This window comes from Macrotis lagotis, chromosome 1 (genome assembly GCF_037893015.1).
Source record: "Macrotis lagotis isolate mMagLag1 chromosome 1, bilby.v1.9.chrom.fasta, whole genome shotgun sequence".
NCBI lineage: Eukaryota > Metazoa > Chordata > Mammalia > Peramelemorphia > Peramelidae > Macrotis > Macrotis lagotis.
This window is the reverse complement of record NC_133658.1, coordinates 811,380,211-811,403,645: the sequence shown is the minus strand read 5'-3', so window position 1 is coordinate 811,403,645 and position 23,435 is coordinate 811,380,211. Positions and strand designations below refer to the sequence as shown.

The following is a 23,435-nucleotide window of genomic DNA, read 5'->3' as shown; positions in this document are numbered from 1 at the left end:
TGTTGCTGTTGGAATGGCCAGAGCTGAACAGAAGGTTTGATTTTCAAATACAGGACTCAGGTGAAGCACAGAGATTGGAGGAGAAGGGGAAAATATGAGGGACTTAATGATGATGAGCTTCATGTATTCCTGTATAGAAAAATGACACTGATAATACTCATATGAACCTTCTCAATTAACAGAGCAGGTAGAAGGAGCTTTTATAGATGAAGCACAGGAGAAAAGCTGAATTTGAAGATAAAATATGGTGTAAAAATGGAGTCAATAGAAAAAAGAAAGGTAATGGGAGAAAGAAAAAGGAGAGGGGGAATAGGTCAAGATATTTCATGTAATAAGCTTTTTCTTTATTACAATGAGCTATTGCAATGATATGGAAGGGGGGAAGGCAAGGGGGAATGAGGGAATCTTCGCTCTCATCAGAGGTGGCTAGGAGAGGAAACAGCATATATACTCAATGTGGTATAGACATCTGGAGTAAGAAAGGGGGGACAGGGGGAAGGGGTCAGGATGTGAATGATGGAGGAGAGGATGGACCATGGGGGGAGAGTGTTCAGATATAACACATTTTCTTTTTTACTTCTTGCAAGGGGCTGGGATTGGATGACCTGTCCAGGATCTTAGGGCTAGGTAGATGCTGGGCCTAAGGGATTGGGGGCTTGGGGCCTCTTAGCCCCAGGGCCAGGTATGCCATTCAGCCACCCTACAGCAGAGTCAGAGTGAAAGGAGAGAGAAAATATAGTACATGGTAGTGGAGAAATACGAAAGGAGGGAGTTGCAATCAGCAATGGCAATGGTGGAAAAATATGGAAGTAATTTTTGTGATGGACTTATCATAAAGAATGTGATCCACCTGTGACAGAGTTGGTGGTGTTGGAACACAGACTGAAGCACATTTTTTATTATTATTGTTTTGGGGCTGGGGTGCAGGGCAAATGGGGCTGGGTGGCCTGCATAGAAGGGTGATCGTTGGGTGTCTGAGGCCGGATTTGGACCTGGGTGCTTCTGGCTCAAGGGCCAGTGCTCTGTCTGTCTGTCACCTGGCCACCCCATTATTATTATTACTATTTTATTTTATTTTGGGTCTCTTTTTTCTTTTTTTTCTTTTTGGTTTTTGCAGGGCAGTGGGGTTGGGGTGGCTTGCATGTCACACAGCTGGGTGATTGTTGGGTGTACGGGGCTGGATTTGAGCTCGGGTGCTCCTGGCTCCAGCACTGGTTCTCCATCCACTGCACCACCTGGACATACCTACAGTTATTACTATTATTTTTTTAAATTTTAACTTTAATTTTTTTCTCTCCCCTTTACTTTATCACTCAAGTGAGTCTATATATTTTTGGGGGAGGGGGTATTTTGTTTACTCTTAAACAAGAATATTTCATTAATGTATAAAAACATTATTTGTACAAAATGAGAATAAATAAATATTAAATATAGATAAGGAAAAAATAAATAACGTAGATATACATGTTCCACTCCTTCAAAAAAAAAAGAACACTTTGGAAGTGTGAACTTCCCAGGATCCTGTCTATATTGTTAATCAATGTGACTCCATCAGCACTGAGTAGTTGAGTTAAATTTGGGAACTACAGAGACAAAAATGAAACAAATCCTGCCTTTAAGGAGCTTGTAGTCTATTGAAAGAAATGACATTTACACAGAGGAAAATATGAAATATATTCAGAATAAATAAGTGGATTAGGGAGAGGTCAGAAGGGGAATCAGGGAAGGGCAGCGTTTTAGTAGGTTTTGAAGGAATTTAGAGATTGGAATTAAAGCAGAACTTTCCTATTATACCTCTTGTTAACGACATAGAACCAGGAGATGGAATATTATGTGTTAGGAATTGCAAGGGGTCATTTTGAATACCATAGAGTGCTGCATATAGGGGAGTAATATCTAACAAGCCTGGAAAGGTAAATTGAATACAGATTTTTAAGAATTTACATTCCAAACAGAGGAGATTTTATTTAATCTGAGAGACCATAGAGAGCCACTGGAACTCTTTGAGCATCATAGTGATGTGGTCAAATATGTTAAGAATATAATTTTGGGGATGGCTAGGTGGTGCTGTGGATAGAGCATTGGCCCTGGAGTCAGGAGTACCTGAGTTCAAATCCGGCCTCAGACATTTAATAATTACCTGTGTGGCCTTGGGCAAGTGACTTAACCCCATTTGCCTTGCAAAGACCTAAAAAAAATATACTTTTGGCAACTTTGTGTCGAATGGAGAGACTTGAGACAGGAAAACCAATTAGGAGTCCAAGAGAGAGGTGATGAGAAATTGAACTAGAATGTTGACTGTGTTACTGCAAACAAGAAGGATGGATATGAAAGATGTCATGGAAGTAGTGTTGACAAGATTTGGTAAATGACTGGACATATGGAGTGAGGAAGGGTAAGATAACAGTTATGTTTCAAGTCCGTTTGATAAAAAAGATAACAGGTTTGTCCTTTTTGAAGGTTTCTGAAGAAGATCATGACATCAGGCAGATGTTGATATGCATGTGAATTGCATTTGAGTGAGGGGTGCTGTGCTAAATCTCTATCCTCATTTTCTCCTCTGAAGCCCTCTGAGCCCAGTGGCCAGACATGAATCAGTACACTGGAGATGGCCCTGGGTGTGAGGCAATCAGAGTTAAGTGACTTGCCAAGGGTCACAAAGTTAATGTGTCAAATGTTGAATTTGAACCTCAGGTCCTCCTGACTCCAGTGCTCTATCCACTGTCCTGCCTAGCAGCCCTGAAAGAGTAGCACTACCTTCAACAGAAAAAGGAAAGTTTGGAAGAACAGTAGGATTTGGCAAGCAAGGAAAGATAATGAGTTCTATTTGTATCTGTTGAGTTTGAGTTATTTTGGGCACATCTGATATGAAATATTGAGTTGGAAGTTGGTATTGAAAATCTGGAACTCAGAAGGATTGCATATAAGGATCTGGTTAATTTGCATAGAGATGATTACAGCCCATGGGAGCTCATGAGATCACCAAGAAAGAAGATGTCAGAGAGAACTTTGTGGCATAACTACATTTAAGGAACCAGACACAGATGATGCTTTAACAAAGGAGCCGAAAAGCCAAGGGGAGAACCAAGAGTGTTGTTTGGAAAACTAAGAAAAGAGAATATCCAGGACTTGAAAGTGATCAATAGCCTCAGTCTTTGAGGAGAGAGCAATAATGATGAGAACTGAGGGAAAAAAACCTATTAGATCATTGGTAACTTGAAGTACTTTCTTTAATTTTCTTGGAAATGTTTCCCAGTACTTCTTAATTTTAGTGCTTTCCTTTTTTAAACATTGGTTCTTATTTATCCTCTATGCATCTAGTTTGTACATGTTTCTTTGCTTCTTGTTTCCCCTATTAGAATGTGAGTTCCTCAGGGACAGGGACTTTCTTTAGCCTCTTTTTGCATTCCCAGCATTTAACACAATATCATGTACATTAATAAATGCTTTAATTAATAAACACTTAATAAATACTTATTGACTGACTGGAGAGAGCAATTTCAGCAATCACTCAGATTAAAAGTGAGTGAGAAAGTGGATACAATGAATGTAGATAGCTTTTTCTAGAAGTTTCTGTAAAAAGGAAGGTGAGATAAAGGATATAGCATGAGGAAATGGTTAGGGCGAGTATTTAAAGATGGGGGGATGTTAAGCTTATTTGTAAAAAGAAACTGGGACAAAATGATGATCAGAGGGTTATAGGGACAATTTGCTGGGGAAAAGATAAAAAAATACAAGTTAGAGAAGTTGATCTTGGCAAGGAGAAAGGTCACCTAATCATCATCGAATGGAGTAGAGAAAGAAATATAGAGTATAACATCATGTAGAATAGAGAGAGAAAATGTTAATATTGAAAATGTGAAGCTTCTCCATTGACAGGATAGAGAAAAGAGAATGTTTGGAATGGTCTCTGTGTATAATGTAATAGAGGATCAATTAAAGAGGGGTCAAAGGATTACTTTATTTCAGTGAAGGCCTAGTTGAGATTAAACAGCATGGATTTGTAATGGACTCAGTCACAAGAATTTTGTCTTCTCCAGAACCATTCAGCAATATGTGAGGAGGATCAGAAAAAGTGGATGGTGGGAAATAGAATAAAATATATGACGAAATAAAATTTAAACTATTTGAAGATTAGCTACTAGGTACACACAGAATGGTTCTACAAAGACCTATAAGAATATTTTGTGATAAAGTGACTGCCTAAGTAGTATGACAGGATGTAATCTAACTTCAACCTTTTAAAATTCTGTCCACAGTGATACTAAGAGTATGTCTATAGAAAACAACACTGATATATAAATGCATAATTGACAAGATTGACACATCTGTCAAAGTTTCATAGTACAGGGTATTGGTTGGAGAGGAGAGAGACTAAATTCTTAGGGAAAGAAGAAAGAAAGATCTAGAGATAATAGATAACTTTCACAAGATCTAGATGGGGTATTCTAGCTAGAAAGAATTTCATTATAAGCCCCAAATTTCCTGTGTTTTCCATAGATTTGGATAATTTTAGTGTCCAGGTTAAAAAAAACCACATAGAAAGTATGTATATTTTTCATAATGTAATGCCTTATTTGTAATTTTGAAATCATAATGCAAAACCAGAACATAAATTTTGAACTCCAAAGCTTCAGTTCACTGAAAATTAAAAAAAAAAAACAAACTTTAAAAAATGGAGGGAATAAAGATCAGACAATTTCATTAGAGAAATAGATTGATGAATTGAGGTTTTCCTTTTCAGTAGTAGCTCTTTTAAAGTATCAATGCCAGATCAGAACTGCAAATGAGAATCAGATTGCTGCACTGAAACTCATTATATGTCATAAGGCAGTGTGAAAGTATGTATTTTTTTAATTTAAATTTTATTTTTTTTACACAAGCTATATGCAAAAGCAAGTTTCAACATTTGCTTCAAAAATCTTGAGTTTCAAATTCTCTCCCTTCCTCCCACTCCACTCCCCTGAGTGAGAAAGCAAGTTACTTGTAGGTTAAAAATGTGTAACCATGAAACACATTACTACAACAGTTATGTTATAAAAGTAAACATAATCCTCCCCCCCACTAAGAAAGAGAAATCTCAAGAAAAATAAAGTGAGAGAAAAAGGTGTGTTTTAGTCTGTATTCAGACACCAACAGCTCTTTTTTTGGGATGGATATCATTCTTTAACACAAGTTCATCAAAGAAATTGCTTCAATATTTTTTCCAAGTTGCTATTGTAGTTATATTTTCCTCCATCCTATTCCCTACCACCCCCATTTAATCTATTCTCTCTCATAGAAAGTGCATTTTATGAAAACTTGCAGTATCTAAGCCTGTTGTAATATTCTTAGTGTGGCTATGTCCCTGGGATCTTGAAAGATGCTTTTATACTTTTAAAGCTCAAGTTTTGTTTGGCTCTACTAAGCTAGAAAGACTTTAAACATGGGAGTGGCTAGGTGGCTCAGTGGATAGAGCACCAGTCCTGGAGTCAGGAGGACCTGAGTTCAAATCTGGCCTCAGACACTTGATAATTGTTTAGCTGTGTGGCCTTGGGCAAGCCACTTGACCCCATTGCCTTGCAAAAAAAAACTTATTAAAAAACACTTTAAACATGAATTTTGTGATTAAGTTTGTGTGTGTGTGTATATAATACATACATATCTAAATAGAAATCATTTATAGATAGATATTTATATATGTAGAGATTTTTTTAAAAGAAATCTATTTATAGATCTATATTCATTCATACTCATACTCCATCAGTCTCAGTCTCATTCTCAGTCTTTGTCTCAGTCTCTCTTAATCTCCTTAATCTTATTATTTCTTATCTATCATTAGTTGTTGCCCTTCATTCTCAAAGGAGACTGAAATTATATCACTATGATAGACTGTGCAATAAGTGTTCAATTGTGCCTGATCAATATGACCTTGGAATGCTCTACCACAAGTTGGACACAAATAGTCCATGTGAACATTTGAGGTAGATTTTCTAAATCTGTATAGCTAGCAAATTTCTTTTGAGGTACTTTAATTCTACTTTGCTCCTAGACCACAGCACCTTCTTTGATACAAGTATACCATGCTGGGTGATCCTTTGCCAGTGTCTCCCATGTCACACAGTCAATTTCTAAAGTCCTTAATAGGAAAAACAAAACTGTTGACCTTAAAAAATTTATCATTCAGGGGATCCCAAATATATATATATATATATATATATATATATATATATATATATATATATATATATATGTATATATATATTATAACTTTAGGATCATAGAATTAAGAGGTAAAAATGAATTTGGATTTGGATTAGATAATCTTTCCCATTTTACAGATAATGAAACTGAGGTTCTCAAAGAGTTGAAATGACTTGCTAAAGTTCACATAGGTGAGGAATTTGAACCACAATCCTCAGACTCTATGTTCAGTGATCTCTCTATTAGAGTGTTCATTTGATATTATAATATTTATTATAGAATGGAAATTTGTAGGGGCGGCTAGGTGGCACAGTGGATAAAGCGCCAGTCTTGGAGTCAGGAGTACCTTCAAATCCAATCTCAGACACTTAATAATTACCTAGCTGTGTGGCTTTGGGCAAGCCTTGCAAAAACCTAAAACAAAACAAAACAAAAAAAAAAGAATGTTAATTTGTTATGGAGCAGGTCCATCTTAGACAGCATCCAGAGTATCTCCTTATTACAGGGTTCCCTAGCTGCTTGAAACACTAACAGCATTCCATACTCTCTTTGGGTAATCAAAGGGGGGGCAGTTTCCACTTTGTTTTACTCTCTTTTGTACAAATGACCACACAGAGATTCACAAATTTCATAAGATTTTTTCATGTTAACAATGCTGTTTCTGTTACTGTTAGTATTTCAAATCAAATGATCCCAGAAAAACAGCTAAGGCTTTTTATTGTTTAATATAAAGGTAGGATGGAAAGAACACAGATTTACCTCATGGTAGTAGAAAATCAGTACCTACTTTCAACTGGATGTCAAGAATTGAAAATCCAATGTAAACAGTTTAGTAGACCAATTAAAAACTAGCATTTACAATCATAGTAAGTGGTTTTTAATCAACTCAAATGCCCTTCTCTTTGTGTGAAGGAATACACATTCCCCAAAGGCAGAAGGGAAACAATCTTGGGTATGCTTTTTTTGGAGTTCACAATTTTCTGTTTTTCTTTGTGTGGGGGCTATCAGCTATAGAATTTTTTAAAAAAGTCATATATAAGAAAGGAGTGTGAAAAGATTCATTAGGATCATTATCATTTTGCCTCTGTATTTGGGGAGCCAGGTGGTTGTCTCCCAGAGGATCAGAGCCCCAAAATGACATGTAAAGAATCAATCTTTGGATTCACTATAACTCAATTCCTGTGTTTATTACCACCCATTAGATTCACAGCCTATTCTCTGACTTGGTGTTGAGAATAGTAGAGTATTTTTGTTTGTTTGTTTATTTATTTATCTTTCCCATTGGATAACTTAATAGGATGCCAAACATTTTTTTCACACAACTTAGAAGGAATACTTCACTCATGTCTGTGTAGTCTCTAAATGTAAATGAGAGAGGGGTTCCCTTTCTGAGCTGCCTCATTTACCATCATTTCTCAGACCCAGTAACTGCTGCCAGTGATTCCATTTGGCCTGTTGATAGGAATCTTTACACAGAGCAGCCAGATTCCCCCATTAAAGCAAAAGCACTTGTATATTTCTTAGTGATTGGCTTAGTTTTCAAATGACTAGGACCGAGAAATCAAGTCCATGAACATCTTAGGTCTCTCAGCAACTCAAAACAGTGTTGCTAAGCCACTAGGTTGGTTCAGATGACCTTTTAAATCAAATGCAGTTTGCTTATTATGTTGCTTTTGGGATGGCCTTTTTGTTTTGCAAATAACATAGTGTTTCCTATCTATGGTAGGTCTGTGAAATTAGAATAATGATAAAAGGTTACTTATCAATTAAAAGAATCTCATCCTGTGGATATGTAATTTACTTTTCCATTAAAAAAATAATTGAAAACCAGTGCCTCTTTATTTTAGAACTCTCTTTGGGTAATTGAAGGAGGGCAGTTTGCTCTTTGTTTTACTCTGTTTTGTGTGTGACAAAAGCAGAATAGTGCTCTTTTTGGAATGAGGCTTTCAAATATACTATTGAGTTACTAGTGAAAATTCCTTAAATTTAATAGGGAGTTTGAAAATAGCACTTTGAACACTCATTGTTTGTAAGGTCTACTTAAATTTGTAAAAGGAAAGCAAAATAATTCCACAAATAAGTTCACTACTTATATTTTTAATGTCAAACAATTTAGTGTTTATCTAAAATCATTTTCAGAAAGTGTGGGAGTATGGCTCAAAGAACATCATTTGCCTTGATTTTTTTTAACCTCTGAGTAATGTTAGTTTTGTCATTCATACATCGTTAAGTGAATTGTTTGATACTACAATGAGTCAATGACTAAACTGTGAATAAAACTCAGATATCTAGTCTCTAAAAAGAATGTAGATCTATATTCTATAGGGATAAGCAGTATGACTTAAAACAATTATATTTTGCATTATGGTTATGCATATAAACCTAGATACTTAACACATGATTTCATCATGAAATATACATATGTAAACATATACACATATAGAAATTACTTATTTGATCATTTGGCTTTGAAAATTTCATTTAAGGTTTATATCACTGTCCATAAAAAGGGCATAATATTTTTAAAATAGAATTTTATTTTTTCCTATTGTGTAAAGATAATTTTCAACATTCATATTTTTATAAGATTTTGAGTTCCAAATTTTTCTCCTCTCTCTCTGCCCCCTCCCCCCCCCAAGAAGGCAAGCAATCAGATATGTTGTACATATGCAATCATGTTAAAAATATTTCTACATTATTCATGTTGTAAAAGAAGAAACAGAACAAAAGGAAAAAACCCATGAAGAAAAAGAAAATCCAAAAAAGTGAAAATAGTATGCTTCAGTCTGCATTTAGACTCTATAGTTTTTTTTATCTTGATGTGGATGACATTTTCTATCATAAATATTTTGGAATTGTCATGGATCGTTGTAGTACTGAGAATCCATCATAATTGATTATCACACAAGGTTGTACAATGTGTACAATGTTCTCTTGGTTCTGCTTACTTCACTCAGTATCAGTTCATGTGAGTCTTTCCAGGTTTTTCTGAAAACCACCAACTCATTATTTCTTATAGCATAATAGTATTACATTATATTCATATACCATATGAACATATATGAAAATACACTTGTTCAGCCATTCCCAAGTTGTTAGGCATTCCCCCAATTACCATTTTTTTTTTTTGCCACCACACTCAAGAACCATAAAAATTTTTAGGTCCTTTTCAAAGGGGCATAATCTTAAATTAGAGAACACAAAAGCAAAGGTTTCATTCTCCCTGCAATGATTCCATCATTCAACTAGAATTTATTAAATACCTTTGTGTAGAGGCATGTGCTAGGTGTAATTTAGGAGGATGGGTACTGTTTAGTTCAGTAGTGATTTTTGGTTGTGTGACGGTTAACTATGTTGTGCTATGTTAACTGTCTAATGTTGATGCTAATATAATTACCTTGGCCTCATTTGCACCATACTTTAACCATTGTATAACCAACACAGAGTAATAAATTTAGTTATATTTTATATATGTTTTTAAGATTATGTTTTCCCATAGAAGTTTAGATATAACTCAGTTGCTTTAATGAAGAGATTAAAAAGTCTAGAAATTTTCTCAGTAATCAAATAAAATACTTGATTTTCTTGCCCCATGGAAAGAGATGGCAGCTAAGAGTAGCACTGGTTTATGATATAAACTTTTTTGTACAATCTTATGGTTAAGGATGGTTAAAAATGGGCCTCAGTTTCCTCATATGTAAACATATGATATTGTACTAGTTTACTTCTAAGGTTATTTCTACTTCTATGATTCCATGATTATGTACATTCTCACAGAATTAAATTTTGAGAAGCAGTAGAAAAAAAAAAGCAGGTTTAAAGTTGAAAGACCAATGAAAAGAAGCCTTAGGAAAATGACTACATTAAAGGGATAGAATAAGAAAGAGGAACAAGTGATGAGTTAGAAAAATTTGAATAAATGGATATGAATGTAAAAACATTTATGAAGTCTCTTTACCTTTGTTTTTGGGATATAAGAGAAGACAATGCCTGCCTTCAAGAAGCTTAAATTTTTAATGGGGTCTACCACATTTACAGGACATTCTATGAGTCTTAGTACAGTTTTAACCTATTAAAATAAACCATCAGGATTCCTTTAAGCTATTAAAGCTGAAAACACGGGACATCTTGTATATGGGAAGGGTATGGGGATAGTGAGAGGAGTCCTAGGGGAACTGATTGATATTCTCTTTCTAGTAAATGGCACTATTGATTTAATAGTTGTTTAAAGTGGGGTGGGAGGAGAAATGTTAAATTAATGATGGCAGGAATAGAGTAGATACTAGGAAGATAGCTTTGGTGAAATGTGAAGCCTGGCTGAGGTTGGTCAGATATGACACTCTGAATTTGCACTCATTAATTCACCATTCTGAATGTCTCTGTCTTCTGGGTAGGAGATAAAAAGCTGAGGAGATTCATTTGTCAAAGATATGGTCTCTGGAGATGCTAGTGTGTTCCTTTAGCCAAGGAAGGAGAAAATCCTAAGGAGAAAGGGACTGGTCAAAAGAAAGATTATGGGAGAATAAAGCCTGAGGAAAAAACACAGAATTTGGTAATTAATGGTCTTTAGTGATTTTTAGATTTTAAATAGTCAGGAGCAGATGTAAAAAGAGTACAAACGATTGAGGGTTGAGCAGGTATTGATGAAATGTAGGTGATGTATAGAAACTTTAAGAGGTTTAACAGTTAATAGGAAAAAGAGCTGGGTTGGAATGATTATCTGAGAGGTTAGTGGTGTCAAGAGATTTTTTTAAAAATTATACTATTTTTCAGGTGTAAAAGAAGTAATTTATGAATCAGAGATTGAATTTTTTTTAGTTTTTTTTTTTTTTTTTGCAAGGCAATGGGGTTAAGTGGCTTGCCCAAGGCCACACAGCTAGTGTCTGAGTTCGGATTTGAACTCAGGTACTCTTGACTCCAGGGCCAGTGCTTTATCCAGTGCGCCACCTAGCTGCCCCGAGATTGAACACTCTACAATTGAAATTAAAAATATTCATTCTTTTATTTGGCTTTTAAGAAACCTTCACAACCTGATCCCAATCTAATTTTTGTCATCTTATACACTACTCCCCTTCAAACCTACTGTAATTCAGTCAAACTGGCCTCTTGCTTCCTTCATATATGGCACTCCATTTCCCACCTCCATGCTTTTGCCCTGAATTAATCGCCACTTGTCTCCTATGCACTTTCTCTTCTTTGCTTCTTAGAGTCCCTTGTTTCCTTGAAGATTCAACTGAAAGGCTGCCTTCTCAATGAAGTCTTTTCTAATCTCCCCTCTTCAGCAGCATCTAAATTCTCCCCCTCCATTTTGTCTATACTTTTATAAACAATGGAATGTAAGCTTCTTGAGGACAGGGGCTATTTCACTTTTGTCTCTCCAGTGCTTATGGCAGAGCTTGGTAACATGATAGATGCTTAATAAATTCTTGTTAACTTACTGAAAAAGGGAGGAGATGGTATCTATTGATAAGTGGAGGAATAACCTTGACTAGACTTCTAATTAGTTCTTCCTCAGAAATAGGGGTAAGTAAATAGAAGATGGATGAAAGCAACAATTCTCTTGAGGTAAGAGCAGTATGTAAATTTCTGAGCAACAAGGAAGACCCAGAGGAAGTTGTGATTATAATGTAGTTGTTTTTTTTTAACTTAAATACAAATTTCATAATAGGTTCTTAGTGCCACTTGTTGGGATGTTAAACCAATAGCCTTTCCCTGCTTCTTCTTGCAGCAATGGTGCACTGGATCCTTGGTATGCCGGTGGAGTGAATGAGAACATCACAGATACTCTCGTCTCAATAGTCATCCCAGATGGAGCTCATCATTTAGATCTACGGGCCAAGAATGCTGATGACCCTGAGGCTGTGCTGTTAGCTCGAACCATGGAAGTCGACTACATGAAGAAATGGATCATACAGTTTCAGGGTCATCGCTGAAAAGTGACATGGATACAACATAATAATATCATGATTCCCCCCCCCCCCAACATCACCCCCTGTACTTTTTCTATATATTCTTTTTCCATTACTAGATTGAGGCCAAGAGGAGAAGTACCTATAATAAAGTTCCCTCAGTAGAATTTTTATTTTGCAGGTTCTGGACTTCCATATTCCATGTTCATAAAGAGACCCTTTTCAGTTTTTACCAATTGCCAAAAACCTGACTTGATATGTCCTTTCTGAATATCAGGGTTCTTGATTATCTTAGGAAAAAAAAGAACTATCCTCCTGAAGGATAACTTCTTGGGCTTTTGGTCTGGTTTGGTCGTTTGTTTGTTTTTTTAGGTCTTTGCAAGGCAAATGGGGTTAAGTGGCTTGCCCAAGGTCACACAGGTAATTAGTAAGTGTCTGAGACTGGATTTGAACCCAGGTACTCCTGACTCCAGGGCTGGTGCTTTATCCACTGCGCCACCTAGCTGCCCCCTGGTTTGGTTTTTCAAATCATTTTAAGGTTATTTGTCAGTTCTCACCAGAAAATTTTGCAAAAAACCAAGCAAACAACAAACCAGAAATGTTATTAAGGGCAGAGGGGTGATGAAAAATGATACCTGCTGTTGTGAAAAACTTTATCAGGCCTTCATCAGGTCAGGTCTAGAATACAGAAAACATTTCTCTTATTCTCAAGTTGTTAACCAAGGATGTAAGTTGGGTTGTGCTATTGTAAATAAGGGATAGGGCTGGACCTTATACCATTTTTGTTTATATTAAAGGACATGCCAGCTGTCTTTTAATGCAATATATATTTAGTTTGCTTGGTTGTGTGATTTTTTTTTCTTTTTTGTGTTTCTTTCTTCTTGGCATCTAATTCTGGGATATTTGTCACAGTGGTTCTACCAGAGAGAGATTTGACCGTTTTCTGCTCCATTTCTTTGTTTTTTAGCTCAGTTTTGGGACTCTTCTGATGGATTCTGCTGATTTAAAAAAAAAAGATTCAGCTTTACCCATTATGTTTTTTGAGAGTCTTGCTTATAAATAATTTGACACCTGTAGAAGTTTCAATATATTCCTTAACATTAACTATTCAAAATTAGTTACATTTACCTTTCCTTTCTTGTTGTTAGTTGCATTGATATCATGAAAACCTGGGGTGTTGCAGCACCAAAAGGCAGGTGCAGAACAAATTTCCTGTTTGGTATTTAAAAAGGCCAACTGACCAATTCAGGGAAATAGCATTTTTGACATTAATAAATGGCTGAGCTGTTCCTGTTTTCAAGCTTTTGGCTTCATTCATGCAGCACTTACACTGAAACCTTTCTTTCCAAGAGCTTTTTTAGGATAACAAATAGGACTGGATTAAAACCTTTCAGGGGCAGAGAGGAACTCTCTTAACAGCTTCTACTTTGTTGAAAGCCTTTTTCTCTTATTTCTTCTGTTCTCTTTCTTCAGGATTCTTCCCATTGCCCTACCTTAGAACAATGTCTGTTCTTTCAAAAATGATCACTTTAAAAAACGTCATTTCATGGTTCTATGTCAGATACAAGGACAATGTGTGTAGTAATATCTAGGAAATGTTGGAAGATAATTGTCCTTTTTTAGAAGCATTCAATCCCCCTGTTGTATTGAATCATTTGTTCATTGTTTTCATTTTAAATTCAACACAATTCCTTTACATGGGGATCTGATGACCAAAATGTAATGTGTTGTTTTTTGTCACACCTAAGTAGTTATTTCACTTGGAGTTTATAGATTAATGTTTTCCTATTTTGTGTTATGAGTGAATGGCCCAAGAGAATTTCATTAAAATGCCTATTTGGCACTATATATTATGCCTATATAATATATATGGACATACATATACTCACATATAAATGGTTTTTTAATGAAAAATTTCACCTATTAACTCTGAGAAATTGGGTCTAAGAAAGTTTTCATTAATAATTTCTCTTTCCCCTACATGCATAGCCACAATACAATTTTTTAAAGTTTTAAAAAATTTATTTATCAAAGCATTTTTTATTTAACACATCCATAATTTTCAATGAAAATTATAAGGTTTTCAATAAAAATGCGATACATACATTCACATAATGTGTGTGTGTGTGTGTGTGTGTGTGAGTGTGAACATACACACATACATACCTATGCATGTATCAAGGACAGTTTAAAATCATCCTTAGAATATTGTTATTTCATCTCTTTTTGAATGTAGTGGACTTTGATGGGATAGAAATGGGGGGAACCTTTACATAATATTTCCCACAACTTGGTACTTTTGAGAGATTTCTGGGCATAATATAGATTGGGTTTAGAGAGATGAAGAACCAGAGTGTGAATCCTTAATGAGATGATATTTAATCTATGTCACCCTGGGCAAATCTCTCAGCTTCACCTTTAAAATGGGGCTATTAATATCTGTAGCATTTATTAAGATCTATAGCACAACAACAGGATTGTTGTGAAAAACATATAAAATATTTATATAAAGAACTCTGAAGATCTTAAAATACTCTAATACCCAGGAAATATTATTTAATTCCCAATAATTTCATAGATTGCTAGAGCAGGAAGGGATCTCACATTACAGAATATAGAACATTAGAGCAATCTTAATTCCATAAATAAGCAGAATATTAGAACATAGACACGAGTCTATAATAGTGGAATGGAAATTTAGTGATCATTTCATTGGACCACTGTACTATATGGGAAAACAGTCAAAAGAAATAAAGAAGAACTTGCCTATTGTCAGTATTTTCCTGTATATTTTGTAGCAGAAGAAAATTTTGATTGAAATTTGCTTTAAATATATTTAATGTTATTTTTATACTTTACACTAGCTAAGATTTTCACAATTATTTTGTTTTGCTGACTTTAAAAAGATACTGATTTAATGTAGGAACTACTTCCAGTTGAGATGTGCAATGCTAGGACTTTCAATGAGGAGAAGTCTTTGGAAAAATAACTATATACTCTACATAAGAAAGGGAAAAATAGACTTTAAATTAGGTTTGATTTATCCATTATCTTTTTTTTTGCAAGGCAATGGGGTTAAGTGGCTTGCCCAAGGCCACATGGCTAGGTAATTATTAAGTGTCTGAGACCAGATTTGAACCCAGGTACTCCTGACTCCAGGGCCAGTGCTCTATCCACTGTGCCACCTAGCAACCCTTATCCATTATTTTTTTTTAGGTTTTTGCAAAGCAAATGGGGTTAAGTGGCTTGCCCAAGGCCACATGGCTAGGTAATTATTAAGTGTCTGAGACCAGATTTGAACCCAGGTACTCCTGACTCCAGGGCCAGTGCTTTATCCACTGTGCCACCTAGCCGCCCCCTATCCATTATTTTTTAAAGATTAAGAATATTTGGCATTTTTTTTTGCTTGGAAATAAAATTCAATGAGAATTCTGCATATAGTACTTTAATAATTCAATGGATCTGTGATATTAACTGAAATGAGTATTTTCTTGAGCAGTATAGATTATTTCCCCGTGCATGATTTTCCATCCCATCAGTGTTTCTACAATTCTTGCATACAGAAGGTACTTAACATTTGTTGAACTAATGAATGCTCATCACTTGCTTTAAATTAGATGCTATTTTATATAAAGTGATAGTTGATTAGATTTTAAGTTTAAAGTTTTGTTCAATTATACTGTTCCATCTGACAACTATTTAACATGTGATTCCTATGTCAGTATTTCCAGTGGATCAAAAGTAAATGGTACAGTATGGCCTTTGCTATAATGAGGCCTATGTTCTTTTGGATAAATGACAGAATAAAAAAAAGATCAGAAAACTATATGATTATAAATTATTAATCAAAAGGCAACTGTTTTCTTACAACAACAACAAATTAATTTAAGCCAAGGTCAATTTCCTGATTGTTTGCATTCCAAATAGAAGCAGAAATTTTACTTTCCAGAAAACTTTAATGGAGGGACATTCTGCTAACAGGCCAAATTTTTAGCAAAGGTAAATAATAAATAAATATCTGAAATAAAATAATAAAATATTTAAAATACATAAATTATTAACATTTAAAATTAAAAATATGAATATGAATTAAAATATAATTTAGATTCTAAATTATTATAAATATACCTTCACCAAACTTTTATTAAGGATCTTGTGTGCTGGGTTAGTTGTTAGAGGAGATATAAAAAACAAAGGATGACAATCTATTTCTATAGTTATCACTGGAAGGGACCTTTCAGTCAAAAGTTGGGTCTTTACCTGAATGAGCCCTTGGTAGAGTAGAGAGAACAGCATAATTCAACCTCTTTTTCATTTTTCCCATTTTCCATTATCATCTGGCAAAAGGAAGACTCCATACTGTAATAACTCTTATTTTTGACATCTGTTATTGAGTCATACTTCTGTCTTCTCTATCCTAGGCCAAAAAAAAAATCCCAGTTTCTAATTGTATAGATATAAAAGTGTTCCTTAGTGTGATTCTTTCTACACGTTCCTTCCCTGCTGTTTTCCACTTTTGTGTGTTCTATCCAGTCCATTCTGGACAAGAGTTCTCAGTCCATTGCTGTTCAGCCTTGGAGTAGGGATAGTTGGGGGAAGGAACAAGAGAGAATTGCTTTCCCTTTACTGGTAATTTGCAAAATCTTTTAACTTGGTTTCCTGAATTTAGCAAGTTGGAATAGGGAAAACTAAAATGAGGAACAGAAAATCCCTTCCGTTTGTCTTGGTGTTTGATAATATATGCAACCTCTCTGGGTGGTTTAAGCGGTTTAGGTACTTTCTATAAAAGGGATCTTTTAATGACAAAACTAATGTGATTATCCGAATGACTGTGAGAGGGGTATTGAAGGCTTAAAGAAAATCTGTTAGAATAGCTGAATGTATCTGCTTAATCCTTTCTCTAATGTGGGTGAACAATGCTCTGGGAAGCTATTGGTCTTTCTTTCTTGCAGTAAATACTTGGTCTCTAGAGGTAGGGACTGTTTGCAGCACTTTTTACTCTTAGTTTCACCTTCTAAAGAGCACAAAAGCACAGGGAAACCCATGGGGACCCAAGAGCTTACAGAAAGCCAGCTTCTCTTGTGATAGCCAAAGGCAAAACTTACTCAGTAGGAAATGTTTTCTCTGCCTCATCCTTACCTACTAAGAGATGAACCATCTCAGAAGCCATTGCCACAGATGTGGCAAGACTGTTATCTAAAAAAAAAAATACTAAACCCAGCTGCCATTCAAACATTAGCTGGATGGACCCAGAATTCTCTGAAATTCAAAGGTTTAAATGATAAGGAATGGTCATCTTTTCATCTTTAGTGAAGAAATTTTTTTGTTCATCCCATGCTTCTACCATGGCCTTCCATATTTCTCTTTTTCCAAAAGTGAATAAATCTAAATTCTCAATCTCACCAACTACTTAAATGTTTGTTAAAATTTTAAGATGTTAACTAATTTCCTTAACCATACATTTTAAAGATACTTCTTGAATTCTTTGTGGGTTATTACTGAGAATGTAAATTTTTATCATAATTATAGAATATAGGTTTGGAAGGAACTACAAAGGGCATTAATTAGTGCTAATTCAAATTGAGAATTTCTTCTGATCTCTAGCCTCTCTCACAAATGGTCATCTGGCTTCTCTTGGAGCACCTCCAGGGATGGGAATGCACTGCCTCCTGAAGCAGCCTATTTGATAGCTTATTGTTTCTTATTAATTTTGAGAAGAAAGGTGCTTTTGGTGTTCCCACTAGAGTCACGCAGAATAATAAGATTATTCCTTCTTCCAAATGACAGCCCTTCAAATATAACTGAGGATAAAATTCATTCTCCACCCCCCCCCCCCCCAGTCTTCTCTATATATCTGTTAGAGCCTTGGATTGCCTTGTCCAAGTTTGTAGTCTGTAGGGTTTCACTCCTTCACTTTTCAATAATATTAACAATGATAGTTGGTTTATATAATATCTATGGTTTACAAAATTCTTTTCCCACAGTAGCTCCAGGAACTCCATAGAACATGTTTTTTGTTCAGCATGCCATCCTTGTTCTCTAATTTCTTAAATTACCTCTTAAAAATCTAAAATTTGGAACTGACTCAGAGTTTTGGATTGGGTCTGACCAGAGAAGAATACAGTAGAGGTAGCTCCTTTCTTTCCTGTATGCTGCATTCCTGGAAGGTAAACTGAAGTTGGCTTAGCTTTTTTGATTTTATTTATTTTGAGTTTTACAATTTTCCCCCTAATCTTACTCCCTCTCCCCACCCCCACAGAAGGCAATCTACCAGTCTTTGCATTGTTTCCATGGTATACATTGATACAGATTGAATGTGATGAGAGAGAAATCATATCCTTAAGGAAGAAACATAAAGTATCAGAGATAGCAAGATCTGAAAAATAAGATACCAGTGTTTTTCCTAAATTAAAGTGAATAGTCCTTGGTCTTTGTTCAATCTCCATAGTTCTTTCTCTGGATACAAATGGTATTCTCCATTGCAGACAACCCCAAATTGTCCCTCGTTGTTGCACTGATGGAATGAGCAAGTCCATCAAGGCTGATCATCACCCCCAGGTTGCTGTTAGGGTATATAGTGTTTTTCTGGTTCTGCTCATCTCACTCAGCATCAGTTCATGCAAATCCCTCCAGGCTTCCCTGGATTCCTGTCCTTCCTGGTTTCTAATAGAACAATAGTGTTCCATGACATACATATAGCACAGTTTGCTAAGTCATTCCCCAATTGAAGGACATTCAATTAAGTGATTTCCAATTCTTTGCCACCACAAACAGGGCTGCTATGAATATTTTTGTACAAGTGATGGTTTTACTCTTTTTCATTATCTCTTCAGGGTATAGACCTAATAGTAGTATTGCTGGATCAAAGGGTTTGCATATTTTTGTTGCCCTTTGGGCGTGTTCCAAATTTCTCTCCAGAAAGGTTGGATGAGTTCACAGCCCCACCAATAATGTAATGATGTCCCAGATTTCCCACAACCCTTCCAACAGTGATTATTATCCTTCCTGGTCATATTGGCCAGTCTGAGAGGTGTGAGGTGGTACCTCATATAGAAGCTTTAATTTGCATTTCTCTAATAAATAATTATTTAGAGCAATTTTTCATATGACTAGTCATCAAATCTTAATTTCCTGCTATCTAACCTGAATGCATCTTCTTCTTGTACTTGTTCTATTGACTTATTTCACTGAAAGCAGGTTTAGCTTTTATACTCATTACTTTTCGGTTGTAGAGGAGATAGCTTCAGATACAAAGATAGAACTGCTTCTGTTTATTTACTTTTTTGCCAGATTAATTTCCATTAGGCTAATATGTTCGGTAATTTAAATGGGAATGACTACCACCTTAGATATGTTAAATGTGATAAAATATATTTAAGATTTGAGGTTTGTTTCATAATACTAATGAATTTAGTGTAGGTAATATGACTATTAACCCAAACTTTCGATTTTATGACTGTCAGGAATGATGTGCAAATTCCATTCTTCTGTGAAGAGCAATTTGTCTGTAATTTACAGTCTTGGAGAGTTGTGGGGGGGGCACTGAGAGGTTAAGTGATTTGCCCATAGTCATATAGCCATTATGTACTAGATGTAGTCTTTTATCCATATGACTCCATTTGTCCCTTGATAAGATATGAACTAAATAGGGAATTACTCTCCTGATTGTAATCTCTTTGAGGGTAGGGATAGTTTTATCTTCTCTAACCATACTATTATATTCTATATATGGTAGATAGCTAATAATTTCTTGGGGGCTGCTAGGTAGAAAGGTAATTAGTGAAATACAGTGCCAGACTGGAGTCATGAAGACTCATTTTCATGAATTTAAATCTGGTCTCAGACACTTAATATCTGTGTGACCCTGGGCAAGCCACTTAACCCTGTTTGCCTCAGTTTCCTCATTTGTAAATGAGTTAAAGGAAAAAGGGCAAATTGCTTCAGTATCTTTGCCAAGAAAACCCCAAATGGGATCATGAAGAGTCAAACATGATTGAAAATGACTCAACAATAACAAATAATCGCTTAGTGAATGGTTTAATAATATTAATGCATTTTATATGTGTGTATATGTACATACAAGTACATGAATACATATATGTATAGATACACATGATATGTATATATGAAAACAATATAAATGTATTATATATATGTGAGTATCTACATGTATAAATGTATGTATACCATATTTAGTTATACATTTAGATGTGTGTATATCATATATACTTATACATGTGTGTATATAAAGTATGTGTGCATATATATATGTTTATATATATGTAGTTCTTTGTTGAATGTCCCATAATGAGAAGTTATGAAGAGACTGGTAGAGAAAATATATCCATATTGATGAAATTATGAGTTTATCTAAATATTATAACTGATTATTATTATGCAAAAAAACATATAGCTACATAAAAAAATCTCATGCCCAGTGTCTCCCTACCTGATAACTTTTGCAAAGTTATCAAAAAACATTGCCCTGTGTACCAACCAAACCCAAAGAAGGGCTCATGGCTCACAGAGGAAAAATGAAGTCAGCACTCTATGTAAAATAGACTAATAAATGTTGGTACAGCAGGAGGTGGGAGCAATAAAGTAAGCGGCCTGAGTTATCGTGGTAACCTGCTGAATTCCTAGGTCACAAAAGTAATTTACAGACTGGTCCTAATGCCATTCAGTAATTATTCAGACAGCCCCGACTCCGGGATACAGAATGTCCTGCTGATTATGTTATTAATACCATCAACAAACAGCAGGATGTTGGTGTGAAGCAAAGAAATAGAAAACCAAGCTGATGAACAAAACCAGGAGCAATATTAACTGACTGGCTGTGTGGATAACAACAAGAAAAACCAACAAGAAAATCCCAGCCTGTGCAAGTTGGTCCTTATCACTGGTTTCCCCTTATGATACCAGTGCAGACTTGTTAGGAAAGATGGCTTTGGGGGATGGGCTAGTGGAGAGGAAACAGAGCCATCCATGTCAACCAATTTATATCAAAGACCCTCTGCAATAGACCCCATGGAGACAGATGGAAAATGGTTTCTAGGCCCCCCTCAGAATAATTTAAATTAACATCCAAGGAACAATGTCAGACCTTCTTTGACATAGTGTGGGAATAAGTGGCCGTAGCATTTTAACTGGATCAGGGAAATTGGTGGTGTCCACTAAGGGATTTAGTCTGCTTCAATTACAACCTTTGTTAACTCAAATGTACCTTTGAGAAGTTTGCCAATGGAAAGGGATATTCAGTTCTCACTTTATTTCTTCTCCAATAAATGTATAAAGAAAATGGTAACTGAATTTGAGTTTTTTCTAGCAGTAAAGAGGATTTCAAAAAATGCAATATATTGTATTTTGATAAAAAATAACTTAATTTTAGAATTATTTCTAAATCATCTATAGTGCTTCGTCAAATTTTTATTCAAGCAAAGATGAAAATACAGAATAAGTAAAATGAGAACATATGGCATGCAATTGAGGCAACTCTGACTGAACTTCTGATGAGGAAAAAATGGGAAATAGATAAAAGAATAAACAATAATAGAGATTAAACCTACCTCTTGCTACTTGCCACAGGCCAAAAAAGCCTAGAAATCTCCTCTGAGGAAAACATTTGATCTTCTCAAAGAGTTTAGAGCAACTAAGGGCAAACTTATTTAGACTATAAACTCTAATGTAAAATCTTGGGAATGATAGAAGATATTGAACATTCTTGTCATTAACTAATCAAAGGAAAAACAAATCTATAGAAATGTTTAGTAAGAGACCCAATTAAGGCATCATTTTGAAGACATTTAAAGATGAAACTAGAAGGAGGAGAATAGATGATTTAGTATCAGCTCATCATAGAGTACACCTTTACTTAGGGAGTGGGACATGGATGATGAATCTAAGAAGTGAACTGAGGATTGATGAGAGAAGTAACCTGAGAATCAGAAGAATGCAGTGTCAAATGCACATACAAAATGAGAATATTCAGAAGGGGTGATTGTCTCAAAAGCTGCTTAAAGATTAATAAAGGTGAGGACTGAGAAAAGGCTATTAGATTTAACGATTAAGATATTAATAATCTTGAAGAAAGCGGTTTTAGTCAAGAGGTGCAGTTGGAAGTCAAATGAGAAAAGGTAATAGATAAGTGAGTGAGAGATGAGGAATAGAAGCTATGAATTTAGATGAATTTTTCTGGGAGTTTGGGTTTGAAAGTCAATAGTTAAAATATTGGTTAGAATGCAGTTCTGAAAAAAAATCTAGGGTTTTAGTGGACTTGCAGGGTCAATATGAGTCAATGTTGTGCTGTGACAGTTGAAAAATTAATGCAATTTGGGACTGTATTAAGAGGGACAGAGTTTCCAGAAATATGGAGGTGAGAGTTATGGTGTAATCTTCTTTTATCATATCTTATCCATAGTATTTCATTGCAGGATATCAAGGTTTAAGAAAGACATTGATAAGCTGCCTGTCCAAAGGAAGGCATCAGGCATAGTGAAGGGCTTAGAGTTCATGTCAAATGAGGATCATTTGAAGTAATAAGGGATATTTAATTGAAAGAAGACTCAAGTAGGAACAAGGGAGCTGTCCTCAAGGATGTGAAGGGCTATCATGTGGAAGGGGTATTAGGATTATTCTATTTGACTCCAGAGGGAAGACTTGCAAGGTGATGGGAAATTGCAAAGAAGTCAATTTGGGCTTGATGTAAGGAAAAGTTTGCTAATTAGAGCTCCTCTAAAATAGAATGTAGGCATCACAATGGATGGAGTACTGGACCTGGAGTCAGGAAGACCTGAATTCAAATCTGGATTCTGACATTTCCTAGCTGTGTGACCCTGGGCAAGCCATTTACCATTTACCTCAGTTTCCTCATGTGTAAAATGAAGGAAATAGCAAATCACTCCAGTATCTTTACCAAGAAAAGATAGGTCAGGAAAAGTCTGACAACTGAAATGACCAGAGCTGGGGAGAGAACAGTGGAGAAGAAGCTCTTCTCTGTTTCTAAATTAATTCCTCTCAGGTGATTCAGTGTACTAGATTTGAACTCAGGAAGATCTAAGTTGAAATTCAGGCTCAGACTTTGCTATTCAGGCTCATAACAAATCATATAACCATTTTCAACCTCAGTTTCTCATCTGTAAAATGAGGATTATGCAATCACATGGTAGTGGTGAGGATAAAATGAGATATTTGTAAAGCACTTAGAAAATCTTAAAGCAATATACATGCTTATTATCATTATTAAGGATGGAATTCAAACCGACTTACATTATCATATAAGTGTCATAAGGCACTGATTGACTGACTCTCTCTAGCCCATTCCAATTTACATTTTAAAAAATCATT

The 23,435-nt window shown here is 35.3% G+C and overlaps 1 protein-coding gene across 2 annotated transcripts in view; it reads left to right on the top strand.

The window, feature by feature from the left end:
- Nucleotides 1–21,390, top strand: part of PRCP (prolylcarboxypeptidase) — an 87,331-nt gene extending 65,941 nt beyond the window's left edge. For both annotated transcript variants that reach the window (XM_074217004.1, XM_074217005.1), the window contains exon 9: nucleotides 11,912–21,390. In XM_074217004.1, the coding sequence (XP_074073105.1) occupies nucleotides 11,912–12,116 (205 nt within the window). In that variant the 3' untranslated portion in view covers nucleotides 12,117–21,390. The remainder of the gene's footprint in view (nucleotides 1–11,911) is intronic.
- Nucleotides 21,391–23,435: the final 2,045 nt, after the last annotated feature.